This window comes from Chroicocephalus ridibundus, chromosome 10, assembly GCF_963924245.1.
Source record: "Chroicocephalus ridibundus chromosome 10, bChrRid1.1, whole genome shotgun sequence".
NCBI lineage: Eukaryota > Metazoa > Chordata > Aves > Charadriiformes > Laridae > Chroicocephalus > Chroicocephalus ridibundus.
Window position 1 is genome coordinate 2468125 of NC_086293.1, and position 19538 is coordinate 2487662.

At 38.7% G+C, this 19538-nt stretch overlaps 1 protein-coding gene across 9 annotated transcripts in view; it reads left to right on the forward strand.

Moving 5' to 3' along the window:
* Nucleotides 1-19538, forward strand: part of IQSEC1 (IQ motif and Sec7 domain ArfGEF 1) — a 351403-nt gene that overhangs the window by 297487 nt on the left and 34378 nt on the right. For all 9 annotated transcript variants that reach the window (XM_063347626.1, XM_063347627.1, XM_063347618.1 and 6 more), the window contains 2 exons: nt 1573-1855; nt 5513-6777. In XM_063347626.1, the coding sequence (XP_063203696.1) occupies nt 1573-1855; nt 5513-6777 (1548 nt within the window). The remainder of the gene's footprint in view (nt 1-1572; nt 1856-5512; nt 6778-19538) is intronic.

A 19538-nucleotide genomic window follows, 5' to 3' on the forward strand; every position in this document is an offset into this window, starting at 1 on the left:
TTGGAAAAAGTAATGTGTGCACACTGAAAATATTTCCAGCCTGAGTAAAGTATGTTTGAAAATACCTTTTGAGTAGAGTCATATTTTGATGGGCAAAGAAAGAGGACTTGCTTTCAGTTTTATGTATTTATAGAAACATTTTGAGAAATCTAAGGGGCTGTTTTCTCCTTCACTTTAAAAAGTACACACTGTTCAAGCTAGGAGAGTTTTGCCAGCATTAACCTTGATGTCTTCTGGCGGAGAACGTTCTTTCAGAAATGGCTTTGTACTTTGAACTGTTGAAGGGACTGCTGTGGTGTGTGTATGCAGCAAGGGTCACAGCATTTCATTTCTGAGACACAACCGGAGGGCTTTATTTTTTATGTTCGTATACATGTGAAGGAAAGCAAAATAAGAAATACAGGGCATGGTGGAAACATGGAATTTTACTCCTTTAGAGTTTGGATGTACCTGTTCCTAAAGCAAAAGGTAGGGGAAGTGCTGCAAATGGTTATATTCATGCATGTGTGGAGTGTTTACTAAGTCTTCTAAGTGATAAAAACAAGTAAAATGTCATTTTTCTATCAATGCTCTGTGTATACTTGATGAGGCAGATAGTAAATATTTATGTGAAATGAATAAAAAAGACATACTGTGGAAGGGTGAAAATGCATACACTATTGCAATGTTAGAATGCCCTACTGTAAATATAAAAGAAATACAAATTGCTATTAGACATCAGTACTTCAGGATAAGCCTTGGCTAGGACTCAGTTTTAAAATGTTTCCTATTGTCTACAACTCCTTTAATATAAAGTTTTTTTTCTTTCCTTTATTCCTCAGCAATAACAGCATTCATGTGAAAACAAAGTGTTTTATTTGCCAGATAGCTGTGTTTTCCCTACCTGAAAATATTTTGCTTTCATTAGCTAGAAACACCATCCCTTGGGATGCCTTACTACAAAGCATGCCAAAGGTATCCCATGGAAGCAATCTTTCACTAACAGAGAAAGAAATGGGATTTCTCCTGTAGGTACTTTTTCCCAACTTCAGTTTCTAGAAACACAGTAGCTCACAAGATCCATTAAATCCCAAATCTGCTTGGAGTAACATGAAAGTAATCCTTTTCTGTCAAACTGTAAGGTAACAGTAAGAAAGTATTGCTTTTATTTGTCAAAGCAAGGAAGGACACAAATAAGCATCTGTCATTTTGAAGTAGAACAACTTGGAAATGAGCAGTCTTATAAGCAATTTAAAGTTTTATTTTACACAGTAGTTGCTGAGTGACTTACTCAGGATGTTGTTAGTAATTACTGTATAAAGTTAGATAGTGCTTGAAATCTCCATTCTCCTGCTCGACTCATGCTCTGAGGATGACCTCTGCAACAGAAATAGAGGCTGGCTTGGATTACAGTGGAAACCATGGTGTTTGACATGAAAGCCGCGTTACCCTGTACTGACTGCATCTGAATTTTAACAAAATGTGCTGGATGTCTACATAAAATGATACTAAGCAAAACTATGTTATTTGTTGCTGAGAATTTTGGTATGCAACGCTCACCTGAGGGTTTTCCTGTCTTTTCATTCTGTCTAGTGTTGAGGGTGAAGCTCCAAGCAGCGAAACTGGCACATCTTTGGATAGCCCGTCTGCTTACCATCAAGGACCTATAACACACAGTTCTGCTATAAGTCCAGACCATTACGATCATTCTGCGTACGGGCTGTATTCTGTCTCCCCTGGGCAGCAAAGATCTCGGAGGCCGAAGCTTCAGCACTCCACATCCATACTGCGAAAACAAGCAGAGGAAGAAGCTATTAAAAGGTCAAGATCGCTTTCTGAGAGCTATGAACTCTCTTCAGACCTACAAGATAAGCAGGTATTTGAGCTCTGTTACCTAATTTATAAACTTTTCTAGCATCGCTTCAGTTGTGATGCTGAAAATACTTCTGTTTCCTGCGACCAACTTGGCTGAAAATAGTCATACATTGGCATTTCTGAGGTTTTGGACTTCTTTTCTGTGTTGTGTCGTCCTTGTGTCCCACAGCTCTTCCCCCCTTCCTGAAGAAACATCTAAAGATATGTTAATAGTTTAGAAGTAAAAACGATTCTACTAGGAATTGTGATTTCATGCTTGGGACAAGTGCTAGAATATAATAATGTGAAATATTTTTCTAAGAAAATTAGACATTTTGAAATCTGGATATCTTTGCCACTGCCAAAAGAAAGGAAGAATTTATTGCAACTGATATTCTCTCACATCTGTGGGGTGAATTCAAGGTCTTAATTGGTTTTTACTCAACTAGGCAAAACTCCTATATGCTTTACAAAAACTGGATGGAAGCTATGTAGGTGGTCAAACCCTTTGTCTTTAAAAAGGCATTTCTGTAAGACAGTCAGCCTTAGTCATTTCTTTTAAGCTTTATTCTTAGGAATGTTGTCCTTTTTGAAAGATGTTTATTGTCATCTAATTTCACATTTATCATTTGAAAATTATGCTGTAATAGCTTAAGGTAATCAAATATGGAGGATGCACCAGATTTCACTGGTACATGAACAGTAGCCGATGCATCAATGTTTCTTCGTTGTTTGTTTGCGGTTTTTTTGTTAGAGATCTTTCTTGCCACAGAATATTTTGTTTACTGTGAATCATTATGGTATACTGCATAGCCACTCCAGCTTGTATGTTAACATGGTGAAAGTGGAAGCAGGCAAAATTCCACAGATAGGACGCGAACTACTTCTGATTTTGGACAACACATTGATAGTTCGTGACATATGTAGGGGCTAAGTTTCATTTGTCATCTGTTGTTCTGAAATTTCAGGTTGGAAAATTGTATAATGTTGTTCCAGAGAGACCTGGAAGAACAGAGCTTGAGCTCTGACTTGAAGCCAATATTTGGGATAGCAAATATGAGTTTAGTTTAGCCTTTACGCTCACCACATTCTATATTGGAGTGGGGACATATCAAGTTCCTGACTCTTGATCTAGATTGTGCCAGCTCTGCTATTTAATTCAACCTCCTTGTGCGATCTAAAATGTTGCTGCCTTTTCCACCTTTGGCAGTCATTTTTGCTAGATGTCTCATAAGGGATTGCTATAGAGTGTTAGGCTTACTAAAGAGGTCTCCTGCACTGCACATATTCCACAGAGCCTAATTCCATCTGTCCTTTTATACCAGTTTGATAGAGAATGAGGACTGCAGATGTTATTTTGTATTTGTTCAGGGACTCCTACACAATAACAAGTGACAATGAGACATAAAGGAGGCTTGATATTGAATATTTGCTTCCTGCTCTTGAAAAGCTTTCATTGAAATATCAGAAGATACTTTAAAAATATTTAGGAAAATGTCCAAGGCTTTACTGAACGGCAACGTGCATTAAATATGCATTAAAAAGGGTGCATTAAATATGTATTAAAATCTATTAGAAATATTAGTCACAAGCCTAGTAAATTATCTAGGCAAATTCTAAAATACTCTCAATTAAAATGCCCACCAAAACCACCTAATTTATGATAATAAATGATGTTGTCATTTTCCGTGTAAACCTGAAGGACAACAGCCTGTTTGCGAGAATAAAGTCCAGATAATTTATTTTACAGAATATTAGTTTATGTTTTATTCTTTCACTCCAGCTATGCCAGTTTTCTTTCCTTTAGGTTTGATATTTAACTTTGAGAGGACAACTAAATTAACAATTCATCATTTATTTTGAGATTAGTGCAGCAAAATAATCTCTTACAATTTATTTAAACATGCATGACCTAATGTATAATACATATAGAAATAGTAGCAGATGTGTGGCAGCAGTGACAGGGTTGTGATAGAATTCTTAATAATTTTTTAATTTTCAGAATGCCTTACAAGTAACCTCAAAGCGCCTTTGACATGTGCAAACATGGGGGTAATATAACCCCATTTGGGGGTGAAAGGCAAAGCAATTTTTTTTTAAAGACAAACTGTAGAAAATTATGCAGAGATTTACAGATTCTCAGCTCAGAGATCAGTCACAGCTTTTTGAGCTTAGTTAAAAGAAGTTTCTAGATGCAGTCAAAAGCACAATTTCTTAGCAGGAATCTGAGCCCATCTGAGAAGTTGGCCCCCTCACTTATGTCAATAGCTGTGCCTAATATTTTTTGCATCTAGAGTAAAAAAATTAAAAAAAATACAATAGTGATTCACGTTTAAAAACACAGAGCCAAAAAGATCATCTTTAATGTGGAAGAAGAATGGGAGCTGCTGAACCAGACAATAGCGCTGAAAGAAATACATCACCTACTCCCAAACGGTAGACGTAATGGACTAGAAAACATTTTTAGTAACATTTAGTTCCTTCCATAGAAGGGGGGAGAAGCCCCTCTGCACATCAATATCTGAATTTAACTATTACTTGGAGAGATCGCCAAAGCGTGGGGGGGAGAGGTGGTGCGTGCATGTGTATGTAACATAAGTAATGTGTACTTGGATTTGCAAGTGAGGAGAAATGACCTTTGAATCATTGGTGTATTATGAAAATTTCATGGACTTATACAAAAATGCTGCCAGAAAAATGGTGTGTATAGTTGTAGTGGTGGATGGATGTTTTGTGTTTGTGAATAATATGGATCCAGCAAAGACTGATCAGAACAGAAATTAAATATTGGGAAAAAATTGAAATAAAACTAGCTATTCATCTTGTTCAGTGTTTTTGAAATATGCGATGGATGCTTTTCATGTTTTGGAAAGAAAGGTTTGAAAATATCTAATGAGTATTCCAAAAGAATTGACATGTCATTTTCACTAGGTTAAATTGATAGCATTTATCATGTATGATAAATGTATTTATTTTGCATATTTGTTCTGTTAATTGGAAACACTGGCAATGTTGAATGTAATTACAAGAATGAAAATAGATTTGAATTTTTATTTAGAAAGTCTGAAATATGTTCTTGGTTTGAGGAAGAGGACTGTGTATGTGGATATTCTATGAGAGAAACCTCTCTGGAAGCGTATGATCTAGGAGGCTCAGTTTTGCTTTGATGTCAGGCCTGGGTGAAATGGTGCTGGGTTTTATTAATGTAGAAATCGATGCATGCCTGGAAAGGTGATGACCACTTTTAAAATTTACTCCCAATATGTGGCAATTTACATTATACTTGGGTTTCACTTTGCTACCATTGTCCCTACAGAGAAATAATGACTGCATTAGATTGCTATCTTGTCTGCTGTGACATGGGCACACCAATGCTAATGTGTGAAAACCAAAATTTAAACACATACGTCCATTGCCAACACCTTAATTTTATATGACAGTATTCACGTAGTCATATTTTTGTCTGTATTTTTATGGTGGAACTTGCAAATGACTATTCAGTTCGCTATTTGTGCAGTTGTTAGTCTGGAGCTTTGAGTTTTTACTATCAGAAACAGTATACACTTTGAAAATTTTCTGAAAATTAAAGTTGTTAAAAGAATTTTATTTTTTTTAATCTACTTAAACCTTGTTCTAATCTGTGTCAAGTTACAAAGTAATTGTGTTCACCCTTTCACAGGTGGAAATGCTAGAACGGAAATATGGAGGCCGTCTCATAACTAGACATGCTGCTCGTACTATACAAACAGCTTTTCGCCAGTATCAGATGAACAAAAATTTTGAGCGTCTTAGAAGTTCTATGTCTGAAAATCGTATGTCAAGACGCATTGTACTGTCCAATATGAGAATGCAGTTTTCCTTTGAAGGACCTGAGAAAGTCCACAGCTCCTACTTTGAAGGAAAACAAGTTTCTGTTACAAATGATGGGTCAAAGCTGGGATCCCTGGTACAGTCTGAATGTGATGACCTTGGGGAGTCAGCTACAATGAAGTCTCCAGCAGCGTCTACTGACTTTGCTGATGCTATAACAGAACTGGAGGATGCTTTTTCCAGGCAAGTGAAATCCCTTGCAGAGTCCATTGATGATGCACTGAATTGCCGTAGTCTACATTCTGATGAAGTCCAGACTCCGGATCAAGTCAGAAGTCGTGAAATGGAAAGGGACGCTTGTGCTCAAACTAAACCAGCAATTCACAATGTGGATCACAGGAAGCTTGATGAGATGACAGCATCATACAGTGATGTTACGTTATATATCGATGAGGAAGAATTATCTCCACCCCTTCCACTTTCCCAGTCAGTAGATAGACCATCCAGCACAGAATCTGATTTGAGGCTCCGATCTGTGAACTCTTCTCAAGAGTACTGGTCCATGACCCACAAAGATGATAAGATAGACACTGATACGAGCTGCAGGAGTACCCCGTCACTGGAATGTCAGGAGCAGAGGATGAGAATGGATCATCTACCATTGCTAACTATAGAGCCACCCAGTGACAGTTCAGTGGACTTGAGTGATCGCTCAGAGAGAGGTTCATTAAAGAGACAAAATGCATATGACCGAGGGATTACTAGTCAACAAGGAAGCCCGAAACACATCCCGCACAGTATTCCTGCCAAGATTATATCCCGAGAGGAACAGGAGGCAAGACATAGGGCTAGGCCTATAGATAGTCATTTAGCTATCAATGGCACAGCAAACAGGCAAAGCAAATCAGAGTCTGATTATTCTGATGGAGACAATGACAGCATCAACAGCACTTCCAACTCTAATGATACAATAAATTGCAGCTCAGAATCCTCTTCTAGAGACAGCCTAAGGGAGCAAACCTTGAGCAAACAAACATACCACAAAGAAACTCGCAACAGCTGGGATTCCCCTGCCTTCAGTAATGATGTTATCAGGAAACGCCATTATAGGATTGGACTGAACCTTTTTAACAAGTAAGTACAGCGTTTCCTCCTTTTCTCTCTGTGTTCGGTAGAAACACAGCCACTGAACCAGGAATATTTTTCTTGCATCAGATAAGTAAGACTGGTGTCTGATACTGACTTTTCGGTGAAAAAGTAAGCTGCTTGTGGTGACTGTTCATGTTAGAGTACTTACATGTTGATGTCTTCCTTTCTTGATTCCTTTCTTGTTGAAAAATATGGTGGCTTCATCCTGATCCATTTTTGGTGTTGTAACAAATTCAGATTTCTTCCTGCCCTCATCATGCAGGTGTTGTAAAACTTGTCATATGCGAATTAGAAATAACAAGCAGTGTAAGATGAGTTTCCTATTTAACACAGGCAGGACCTGAAATTTGTTCAGTAGATCTCATCAAAACTTTGATACTAAAAAACAATGCGCTGAATATTTTTACACTAAATAAATATTTATTAAGTATCATACAGTTTTTATTTCTGCCTGTGACTTAATTTTCCCATGTATGGAGTTGTTTAAAACGTCTATAAAATAACTTCCTTGAGTTTCTTTGTTTTATTGAAATACTTTTTTTTCTTTGGACACTCCCATGTGGCTGTAGAAAACCATGAATATTACGATAGAGGGTAACAAATAATAATATTGCTTAAACTCGGTATTCGCATTACTGGAGTTACACAGATTTCATTAGGACTATCATAATTGAAGATCAGGTGAAGAGCTAGGCAGTTGGCATTAGAATTCCTAGCTTTTCTTCACTGCTCAGTTGATGCCTGGTGTGCCAATTTCCCTGCCCTAGAATGAATATAATTTACTTAAACCTTTCCTGGTACTAGCACTTATAAAGCACCTCAGAACACTTAGATGAAAGATGCTAAATGCCAGAATTTGTTCTTATTTTTACTCTAAACATGGCAGATAATTAAAGCTTTTTGACGCCATCATATGAGTCTGTGCATTACAGTACTAAGTATGGATCGTCCAGGTTTGGCTGTAAAAACTTTCAGGTTTGTTTTTTTAATCTTTGTAAAAAGTGAATAGGCCTTTGCAGAAGCTTTTAACCAATTGGAAATATGTAAGTCATAGGATCTCTGCAGCTTCTACTGCTCATGAAGTAGACTGGATAGGAAGATATATCAGTTTGGGTTTTTTAGACTGTTTGAAAACATTAACATCCTTGGCGTGAGGGGTGGGGAGGAAGGTGCTGGAATAGAGAATAACAGAACATCAGGAATAGAGAAAAATAGAGACTGTTATTTGAAACACATCTAAGTGATCTTGCTGCATGGACTTGAACAGAGAGAGTAGATAAACTTTCTTTATGTCTTGGCTGGTTGTAAGATGACTTGCAGTTTCTTAGCAGTGAGTTCTAAATGATAGCCCTGAGCAGAACTCCAGGTAGCACCTCTGTGCGTGATCTTTTGCTGTGTGTGATTGTTTCATTCCCCCACCGCGTTTTATCTCCAGTATTGATACAGGACTGAAGATTCTCATTATCTTCTGCCAAGTCACTCTGATCCTGTTGATAACTCAGACAGTTCCCAAATATCTCATGTACCTTGGTTTTGATTATGGCTCTTCAAGCCTGTATATTGTGACATTTCATTAATAGGTTTATTTCTCCTCTGTGCAATGTTAGGTATTGAACCATCATAGAATGTGATAGTGCATGAATCTGTAAATTTTTTTTTTTTAAGGGAGCTGGGAAACTTCCAAGGCTTTATTCTTTAGAAAGCTCAGAAGGAGTCTCTTAAGAGAGTATCAGTGTGACTGCAAATTGCATTTTGTGAGGTAAGTGCAGGGTTAGAGATTGTGTTCAGGCACTTGCCAGGATTTACAGGTGATGATTTCTTCAAGATGAAGAATCCTTTTTCCTTTTTGATATATGCTGGTGCTTTAGTTTCAATTAACTTCTGAGCATTATGCTTATTGTTCTCCGCACGTGAAGTATGTCATAGCATCTTATGTATCTTGAAAAGCAAGCCATGTCCTAGATGTCAGCTCCCTTAGCAAAGGCTGCTATTTCACACGCAGAACAGGGTAAAGGAGGGTTGCCCAGCCTGGTTAGACATGAGCCAGGAAAAGGCGGTCTGCAGGTCAGATGGACTTTCTGCAAATCAGCCCTGTCTTTGCAGTTTCTCTCTCACGACATGGCAAAAAAGCAACTGCCCAGCATCTCATCTGAGCAAGGGGCTGCCTACGCAGTCAGTCCCGTGTTGCAAACTGCGTACGCTTCCTATAGTGTCACCAGATGTACACCCGTGATATGAGGGATACATTTTTTTTTTTTAGTCTACTCTCCACTGTTCAAGTCAGTGCAGCACAATCATTTAGGTGTCTTTTGACCATGTGATCTTCCATGACACATTTATGATCATAAAACGAGGGAGCGGTACAAGTCTTGGCAGCGAGCTCCCGAGAGGATGTGTGCTCCACCCATGCGGAAGGACTGTGTGCAGAACTGAAAGAAGTGGCTTTGAAGTTACCTATTACAAGAAGACAAGTTTTTGTCCAAATGTTTGCATCTACCAGAGGAAGTTTTAGGGATGTCTTTTACTAGAAGTTCATGTTCATCTCATTGCATCTTTAAAATCTTTCTTGCAAATTAAGACCTCAAACATAAATTAACAAATAACCATGCCATTTCTTTCTGGTACATGAAGCTTGGCTGAAATACAAGAGTTTAGAACCTTAAAGTGCATGAATTGTAGTAGGGTAAATACTTTTGTTTTGTTCGCTAAGAGCGTTGAAAGAATGAAGTTTTAAAAAGCGTGGAAAGTCACTATTCTCACAGTTGAAATTTCAACAGATGCTTTATAATTTCTCTGGCTCTGCAATTACAATAATAATTTTCAGAAGCTAAAGTGCAGTTTTCTTAACAGAGGCCCTTTATTAGAATAGCCAGTTATGGGTGGAGTAAAAGTTGAGTACAACTGGTGGTCTAGTTCACTTAATCACCATTAGATGCAAAACCTTAGTGGCACAAAGGTCCTTCGAAAATGGGAAACACGGAACAGTAAAAAAAAAAAACCTGTAGGTAATCGAAAATCATTTTTCTAGGAGTTTTATTACATGATCACAGAATTTGCTTCAAACTATAACTTGGCACTCAGTTCAGAACCTTCATGTAGATTAAACAAGTTTTTGTTTTTAAAAAGATGTTTTGTGGTATCCACTGTAGTAAAACATAGACTATCGCCCAAATAGAATGATTTCTGCCAAAGAAATTGCAACTAAGTAAGAGCTTCTGTATGTTCTCCTATTTTTGAATGGCAGTAGTGATTTCGCCCTGTCAATAGGCTGTCAGATTGTGTGTTACTATTCATTGCCTTCCTAAAGGAAGGGTTGCAGGTGCGTGCCCAGAGTGCAGGGGCTCCCAGGGAAGCTTGCTGAGCCCAGCTGTGTTGAATTAGGCATTTTCTTCAGTGCAGTTTGAAAGGGATGTAGTCTGGGAGGAATTACACTAGAAACTATTCCTCCCTCATAGGCAGAAGGAAAACACTACCTAGAAAGGTTTATTTTGCAGGCTCCAAACCCTGCCAATGCAAATCCAGCCTTTGAGACCGGTTTGCTTATAAACAAGCCTTCAAGAGGGCTTTTGACTGCTGCTTTAAAAAAAAAAAAAAAAAAAGGAAGGGAAAAAAAAGTAAAAAGGGCTGTGAGTTTATTCTCATGTTTGTTTTGACTGCAGGCTGGAAATACCAGGTTTACCAGTTATTGCAGCCCAATCTGGTAGGATTTTCAGGTTCCATTCTGCTACCGGTGCACTGATGGTTCTAACAGATTAAATAGGACCAAATGGTTTAACCTGAGTAGTCTGGGGAAACATGTCCTGCCCTTGGGTCAATTTTACAGTCGGTAGCAGCAGACTGTAATTCTGTGCAGAGCTGTGCGCGTGAAGGAAGAAGTATATTGCCATATTGCCTTCTCTTGTGCCACCACGATGGCAGCGGTAACTCTGGCTCCTTGCCCAAGTATTTGTGGCTACCAGGTATGTTTGTTGATAAAACTGCCCCCAATTACTGTCTCCTCCAACTGCAGTGGCACACCCAGCTGGGCCATGGCGAATAGAGTACAGCGCAGTGACTATTTGGCATTCTCTTGGGCAGGGAGTACAAACACTTTCTGAATTAATAAAGTATTTTCAAAAAAATGTGGATAATGTTAGAGTGGTTTGAAAATTTGAAGTGACTGTGCCTAGTATTATAAAATATGGGAGATAAAAGTTTGCGTTTCTCAGACTCATTTGTTAATCTAGCAGAGACTAGAGTCATATTTAGTATCCCCTTTGGGATATCAGATACGGGAAGACACTGTTAAATATCCTCTCATCTGGCAGTGTTCCTCTGGCATTGTCATTTCTTGCCACAGTAGCCCCGTGCGCTGGTACCAATTTCTGACTGGTGAAGAGACTGTGAAGTACAGCTTGTGGGCCATTGCACCATGCTGCTCTGCTTTTTATGCTGTGGCATAATTCTGGTGAGGGGTATTTTTTTGTAGTGTTTTGTTGGAGGTTTTATGGCCTAATCTTGCATGTACATCTTGGAGGTAAATGAACGTGACTCCACTTTACATTGCTAGAGCAGAGGCTTTCGGCCTCCTCCCCTTTTTTGTCCTCCTCTGCTTTCTGGAAAGGGTAGTGACAGATGGAAAACTGTTCCCCGTGTGTCCTTAGTCCATTACAGCATACTGTTTTGAAGAGTTTTCTGTAGCTTGCCTCATAAATAGGCTGTTATCAAGGTTCCCACTCTTCCAAAGTTCTTTCAAAGGTTTTATTGACAGAGCTAAAAAGACATGAGTATCTGTTTGCATTATGCAGTGATGTATCATCTTTTGACCTGTAAGCCTTGAAAGCCCTGCTGGCTTCATTTATTGCATGATGGGTATGATTTTATTTGAAATTTAAAAATTGCTACTGATATGATTTGAATATGGATTCCAGGGACAGACTTTTAAAAACATGTCTAGATTCTTTGGAAAGTATTTATTTATTTTACTAAGGTAAAGATATGAGAGGATAAAGATATAAGATATGAGAGGAATTTGCTGAGTGCTGGTGGGATTATACCAAATAAAAAATTGCAAATTTCTAGAGAAATTCTTGTTGGAAATCTGAGACACACAGTAATAATATTTGTGAGAAGGCACATTTTTCATTTGGCATGATAGCAGCTTTAACGTTTCAACAAAGGTACACAGTTTCTATCATTTACATGTAGATAGAGATTGAAGGTAATATGAATTATTAAGTCCTGTTACATTTAGAAAGTACTGCAAACCTTTTCTCTATTCGAAATCCTTAAAAATCGCCAGATGTTACTAATTTTTTTTAAAGAAGTTTTGCAAGTAGCCATTAGTTTAAATATTGAAATAAGTGTAGTAATCTGATGTTCCTCCATTTACACCAATCATATGCCTAATGGATTTCACTTAAGATGCTGAACATACTTTCTATATTGCTTTTAGTTAGGTCTCATGGCATCTATTCAGCATTCTAGTGTTTGGTCTGAAATCACGTATTTTTAGACTGTCCCACTTAGAATTTTAAGTTGAAAGCTTATTGGAAACATTTCTAATGGTCTTAGACTTGGTAAGCGCAGATTGGATAGGAGGGAGAAGGTGTAAATCAAACTCACTTGGTTCTCTTTACCTTTGAACTAATTGTTTTAGTTCTTCATCTGACCTCTAATCTCTTTGCAAATCGTATATCTTCTGTGATTTTTTGGAATGATTCAATAGAAAAAGGAAAGGGGAGACAAGAGGCTTGTTCAGGATTTCGCAACGGAGCCATTTTCCATCCTCGTGTGTACACTGAGAGGGACTTTACTATTGTTGCAACATCTGGACTGCAGATTATTCAGCCACAGACAGTTCCAACAAAAATTAAAATCAAAGCACTCCATGTAGCTTGTCCTCTAACATGCCGAGGAGTTAGTAAGAAGAGAAGAATGTTCTTAGTATGACTCTGATTATTTCTAAAAACGTTTAGCCCTAAGTGGGAACACACAAAGAAAAAAAATCTCCCTCTGTTTTGCTTTGTTCTGTTTGTGTTTTATATCTTTTCTCCCTGAGGACCGGTTTCTCCTCCTTTTTTTCCAAAATGGGTGTTTTGATTAGCATACATTATGTCCTGCCCATAAAAAAAGAGCTTAAATGTATAACTGTGAGAATTCAACCAATAGTATACTTAAGTGCTGGTTTCAAATATGGGCACAAGGATTCCCTTTATTGCCATTAAAAGGGAATATAAACTTTACCAAATGTTGAAAGCAAATCTGGCTTTTGAAAGGCTGCACTGTGACCAGCAGTAACTGTGTGCGAGCTGTGTCCCTGGAACCGTGGAAGAGCCATTACCTCATCCGCTGCTGCCAGCTCCGCCTGCCCTTAAACATTCTGGGCACACGTCTCCCTCCCGCTGCTACGTGCCAGGAATCGGTAACTGGATTGCTCTAACAATGCCTGGGTGCATGCGCAGGATACAGTTGGCTATTAGAAAATGACCCTGTGAATGGAGGAATTTGACTGGGTGAGCAGCTCCCAGCCCAGCGTCTGAATACGGTTCTGCATGCCAGAATTTTAATTCATTCTCCCCCACTCACAAATCTCAAGTGACCAAATTTTGAGGGTGAAAAATGTGACTTTTTTTGTCCTCTGTGTGCCTTTGCAGGCATAGAGAGGACAGTTTGAATAGGGAGGTGGGGAGGCTGGACAGGAACCCTTGGAAGAAGAGTTAAGGAAAAGAGAAGGGGGCACCAACTCTTCCCTCCTGTTTAACAATTCACATCTATCCACTGAATTGGGGGTTGGTAGATCTGTAAATAAAAAATCTGGAGATCTTTAAACAGTATTTTTGCATTGCAAACTTAAAAGGTATCCCTTTTAAGGTAAGGTAAATGTGATCGTCAGTGTTTCCCATTTGCAGTCAGCAGAGTTGCAGACATTGAAGCTGAAGTGCTTCTGTTATGTGTAACTGGGGTGAGGGTGTGGAAAGAGAATTTAGGGCAGGGACACTAGAAAATGTTAAGACAGGGACTGTTCGTCAATTTCAAGGACACAGTCATCCTAATGTCTCATTCCTGACTACAGTTGCATAAACATGAAAGCAATACTCAGCGCTGGCAAATAGTTCTGAGAGAGCCGGCAGGTTTTTCATTTATCTTCTTGTCTCAAAGTGGAGTGTAGTTTGCTCTGTGGGCAGCAACAAACTCTTTTCCCTACACTTGGAGAAATAGAGAGATGTAAAGGGGTCAGAGGAGGTGAGAAAGTCCTCATGGAGTGTTTTGGTCCATTTATTTAACTAAAATATTTCCTTTCTTGCAAGGAAGGAAGGAGTGTGTGTGGGGGGAAAGCAGGTTGTCCACTGCCAAGAGAGGGAATAATGAGGAGCTACAAAATCTGCCGTAGCGTGATGACTCAGGAGTGTGTTCACTAGCCAGGACATGTCCAGCTACTGCACTGCAACTGCTCAGCGTGAGCTTTATGATTCTCTTCAATGTGCTAACTGCTTTGTTCCTCAAAGCTGATGCTTCTCATACAGAAAAATCCTATTTCTGAAATAGCTTTAAACTCTGTTTTTTTCTCCTTTATTGGAATAACCCAGACTTTGTGCTTGGACCCTTCAGCTGCCTTTTTTTACAGTTTTGTAATTAGCTCTGGTTCAGGCGATAATTTTCAGACAAGCCTAAACATTCAATAGCAGCAATAATGCTTAATGTATAATTTCCTAGCACTTTACTAGGAAATGGTGACACAAAGAAACTGATTGATCAGACAGAAAGTCATGGTAGAACTGTTCAGGTTAGTTACCCAATTTTGTGAAAACAGAAGTCTACAGAGTTTCCTCTCTTTATGTTGCTCCCCCACCAAGTAGAACTGGGCACTGAGATCACTTCCTAGTAAATTCTTTTGTTAGTGACGCGAGTATAAATTAACTTTCACTGAACAGAGATTACTCCAGGTAATTTGGTATAATTGCAAGTAAACTGTGACCTTCACACCTATGGTGGTAGTTTTTTGGTGTTGTTCTTCTCAGGTTCATTCAAGACTGAGAAGAGGAACATATCATCATGTAGTGGAGAAAAGCCTTCCCCACTGTGGGGGGAACTGTAGGGCTCCTGCGCAAATGATATGAGTAACTATCTCCCCATTTCCACAAGATGCAGAGAAACTGTGAGAAATGTGTTGTTTCTTGGCTTATTTTCCTCACCCAGAGGCTCTTTCTTGTAATTACCAGAAGATGCAATTTACACCTAGTTCTTTCTCTTCATTGAGTAGTTGTGTAACGCGAGGAAGACAGCTCAGGCTTCCCAGGCAGTTTCTCTTAATTTTTTTCCGTTCGGTCTTTCTTTTGTTGCTGCATAGTTGAGTGAACTCAACTATGGCAAGTTGGCACAGGTTTTGGTAGTATTTTAAGAATACTGGGTTTCTTCTTCTTTCCCAGAAGGTTTAAAATAGGCATAGTGATACTCTTAGCTTCATTGAGGCAGCCGTAGGATATTCAGCAAAAGCAAAGGAAGAAGTACAACCACAGAAACAAAATTTAGCTGTCTGCCAGACTAAGGAGAATGTTCAACCAGCTTGTTATTGCCAACTTGGCTATTTAAAAATATTTAACTTTTTAAATGATTCTAAGAAAAGTCTTAGATTCTTGTTATTAGAAAAAGTCATCCCTGGATTTTAGTGTTAAACTAACGCTTAGTTTTGTGACAACTGTAAATATCTTCAAAATGGGATCTCTAGTATCAAAGGCAAGGAAGATTATTTTCTTCTAACAGAGGGCTGGCATCAGAGCCATGTTAAATTCTCCACCCCCAACATGAAAAGATTTCTTTGGCAGCAGCACATTTGTGAACTGTTTCTGTTTGCAGTGTTGACAGCCTCTAAGAAATGTTTGTAGTTCTGGTTTGCTTGTTTTCTAGATTCCCTCAGCTTATGGTCCTGTCAGTGTAGCGTGTGTGTGTGCCTAAACAAGAAACCAAAAAGCACACGTGTGCCTTCAGAAATACTGACGTTCTTTCTAGGTGTTGCACCGAGCTGCTTATTTTCAGTCCAGCTAGCTTTAGCCCCCTTGTCTTAGATGGCTGTAAGAACAGTATGTTTGTGGTTATTTACGTTGTGTGAATAAACCCTTAGATTACCTCAAAAGAGACTTTTGGCATTGCTGGGTCTTGGAAATCTAGACTTGGGCAAGCTGTTTTCTGTGCTCATTTGTTTATTAATGCTTCCATTTTACAGCTCTGTTATTGTCTGAGCATCAAAAAGGAAATACAAAGATTTAATGTGGTTTTGGATGCTTGTAAGCTTTACATGTTTAGCAAGTCAAAAATAGGGAAGGCTTTATACACTTTCCTACTGTGGTTTTGTTGAATGTTTCTTTTTGAGGTGGTGCTTGCTTCTCCTGTTGGCCAGCGTGGACAAGGGCACTTTATCCACACTGTGGCTTGGTTAGTACAACTGATTGTGCAGCTATGGGGGGAACTTGACTGGATTTTTAAAACCAAAACAAACCACCACACAAACACAAAACAACCCCCCCTTTTTCTCCTGGTTCAATTTGTCAGGAGGTCCTAATCCAGCACTAGGAGTGAGAGCAGAGACTGCTGCCAGTGCTGGCACCGCCACTGAAGTGCTCACCCAGCTACAGCACTGGGGTTTACTGTCTGTGTTTTGCAGTAAGACTGGCTGTACCAGTATATCTGGTAGATAACAGTAAATGCTAAGTTTGTGCTGATCCCTTTCTTACCGTCTAGAATCTGACTAGAAGCTTTTCCTCTACCAAATTCACTTTTCAAATTCGCTGCAGCAGTTCTGCAAAAATACTATTTCCTACAATTTGAAACATAACATTTTGAATATCCAGGTAATGCAAAGCCATGTCTCCCCAGTACCACTAACCTTTGGAATCTGGTGTTACTTTGTGTCCAACAACAGCATAAGGTGGTGTATTTCTAACCGTGTTTCCTTTTGTAGCTTAAAAAGCATTCTGAGTGTCAGTCCCTGCTCCTGCAGCGCCTGTGGGCATGGTTGTCAGCTTTGCTGGGAGCTGACTGGGGCAGGCAGTCAGCAGATGCTCTTACCCTGCCCCTCTCCAAAGGAGGAGCCGCTCCTGAGCGTGGCTTTCCTGCTTTCTGAACTCTGGCAGGTCCTGAGCGGCTCTGAAAACAGAATTCAACCAGAGGAAATGTCAAACCAAGGGCTGGCATTATGTGATTTTTTTTACAGTCCATATTTGGTAATTCATGGAGCTTTAGGGCTGTTTTGTACCATTGGCAATCCAGATTTTCTGCAACAGCTGTTGATGGTATTCTCACGTGGTGTAAATGATTATAATAATATGTAACCTGAAGTTTTCTGTCAGTGGTTCCTCTGACCAGGTGAAAGTTAACTGAGACAAATAATGACACATTCAGAATTATAGGTGTCTGGGTCATTGCTCTCCTTACTAATTTGCTCATGACAATAAAAATACTAGGAATGCAGTGTTTTTCTAAAGATACTGTGCTTATTATTATACATAGGTTTGATTCTAAAGAAAAAAACAATCTTTTTTTTTCTTTCTTTCTGTATGTTCCCAACTTCAATAAGGGACACTTCTCTCAGGAATGTACCAACTTTTATATTATTACCCTAATTATTATTGTTCTTTTCTCTTCTACCCTATACTCCAAAGGAAAGCTCATTCTTAGGAGAGCCTCGTATGTCACTCACGTTAACAAAATTCCTAAACACACTAACCTTTTTGTGAGTTTTCCAGATTCAACCAGCATTGCTGTTAAAGGAAAAAAATAAAACCAACTCCTCCTCAGCTTCACAAGCTACAAACCCCCAACAAACCACCACTCTAATGAGACCTACACAAATGTCAGCAAGTTTATATGAACTTCCACTGAATTTACACTTTCAGAACTTGCTGAATAAATAAGCCATCTCCTTCTGATTATTATTATGCCTAGGCAGGAAAGGCATAATACTGACTAGAGGAAACAGCAGCGATGTGCAGGGACTTACTGTTGTCTTGCCTTTTGAGGGAATGGGTTTTTAGGGGGGTTGGGGTTTGGGTTTTTTGCTCTTTGGTTTTTTGAGCGGTTGTGTGTGTGTGATTTTGCACTCTTTGTTCCTGCAATTTGCTTCCCCTTAAATACATCAGTTTCCAAAAATCGCTGCAGGATCCAGCCTGTCTTCAGAAACACACAAAGACAATGTTTTTACTGGATATGACCAGTGCTCTCGAAGAGGCGTTCTTATTAAAATGTACTGGTTTGATCTGTTATTTTGAAGTTTGCATTACTTTCTCTATTGATATGTTTCCCCTAAAAGTCATTTTAAAACATCCTAAAGGTCTTGTTGTTAATCAGTTTCTGGTAAATTCCTTAGCCCTTTATACAACATCTGAGAATATTCTATAAATGTGGTTTTGCACATGTTTTTATGTTAGTTGATTTTTTTTCTTCCTTTAAGTAGATTCCTTTTGTTTTGGTTGGTTTTGGTGTGGTTTTTTGAGATAGAAGACATTTTTAAGCTTTATTTTGGAAGCAAACCTGTAAATATGAGAAGTTCTCTAAATATGTATATCATCAGCTATGTAAGGTGCTAGCTTTAGAGGGTGTATTTTGGTACTAATTAATGTATTCAAATCTGAAAATAAATGCTCTGCTTATGCAGCTTTCACGATTGCTATTTATAGACTTCTCATCTTCCCTGTTATTGGTAGGTGTAATTAACAAGCCATCACTGGGAATTTTCCTAATCACAAAAGACTCTTAGTTGTAAGTACAAACCGGTCTAGGCTCAGTTCTGAGTAGGTAGAAATGAGGATAACTTCTGTCAGATGTCCTATCTGATGTTAAATCCGTGACCTTTTCATGTCCCGCTCCCTTCTGCATCCAGTCATATGCTTTTGGAAAATTAGGGTTTGGTGAAAAAGGAAGTTTGTCCAATTTAAAACAGCTGGTTTTGCCGGCAGTAGAATCCCTGTTTGCTCGTGTTGGCTTTTAAAACCTGCCCTCACAGAAATGCTCTCAGCTATCTGGCGTTTTTTGCCTTTTATTGGGAAGGAGCAAATGAGTTTCCAGTAGTTTGCTAATAGTCAACACCACAACCTGCGTGTCCTCTTGGTGCATTTAAGAGGCAATTCCTAGTACTTAGTAATATTTGAAATCTGTGGTGTTGGGGATGACTTAAATTTCCATGAACCTGTTTAGTTCTTCAATTTCTCTGAATTTGAGAAGAGGGGAAAATATTGCTTGCGTTTAAAGACAGAGAGGGAAGGCACCTTTGTGTACATTTTCCTCTTAACCTATTGTTAGCTTCACTTTCGAAGTAAAATTTCATTGGAAGTAGAGCACTTCACAGCACTCTTACAAAGTCACAGTTTTCTACTAAGTACTTTTCCTGTTGAATAAGATAATGTCATGTCTGGTGTGGGGGTGGGAGGGAGCCTACAACAGCAATAAAAAATCCTGAACCTCCCCAGCTTGCAAGGTGATTAAAAAAAAACACAGGAGATTGTTCTTCCAATAGGCTGTTTGATAAAATTTAGTTCATATTAAAGTCGATTTTTTGTTCAAGAGTGTTGAATGAATTCAAGGATTCAGATCATCAAAAATAAAAATATGAAGAAATTTTGTTGTCAAGCTAGACTTCCAGAACAGAAACCAAAATTCACATTTATGAGCTGAATGTGAAGCTAGGAAGATACCCATTGGATAAGAAATTTTTTCTTCCTCTGATATTTAATACCCACATTAGCCACAGAAACTTGTTTTATTTAGAACTTTAT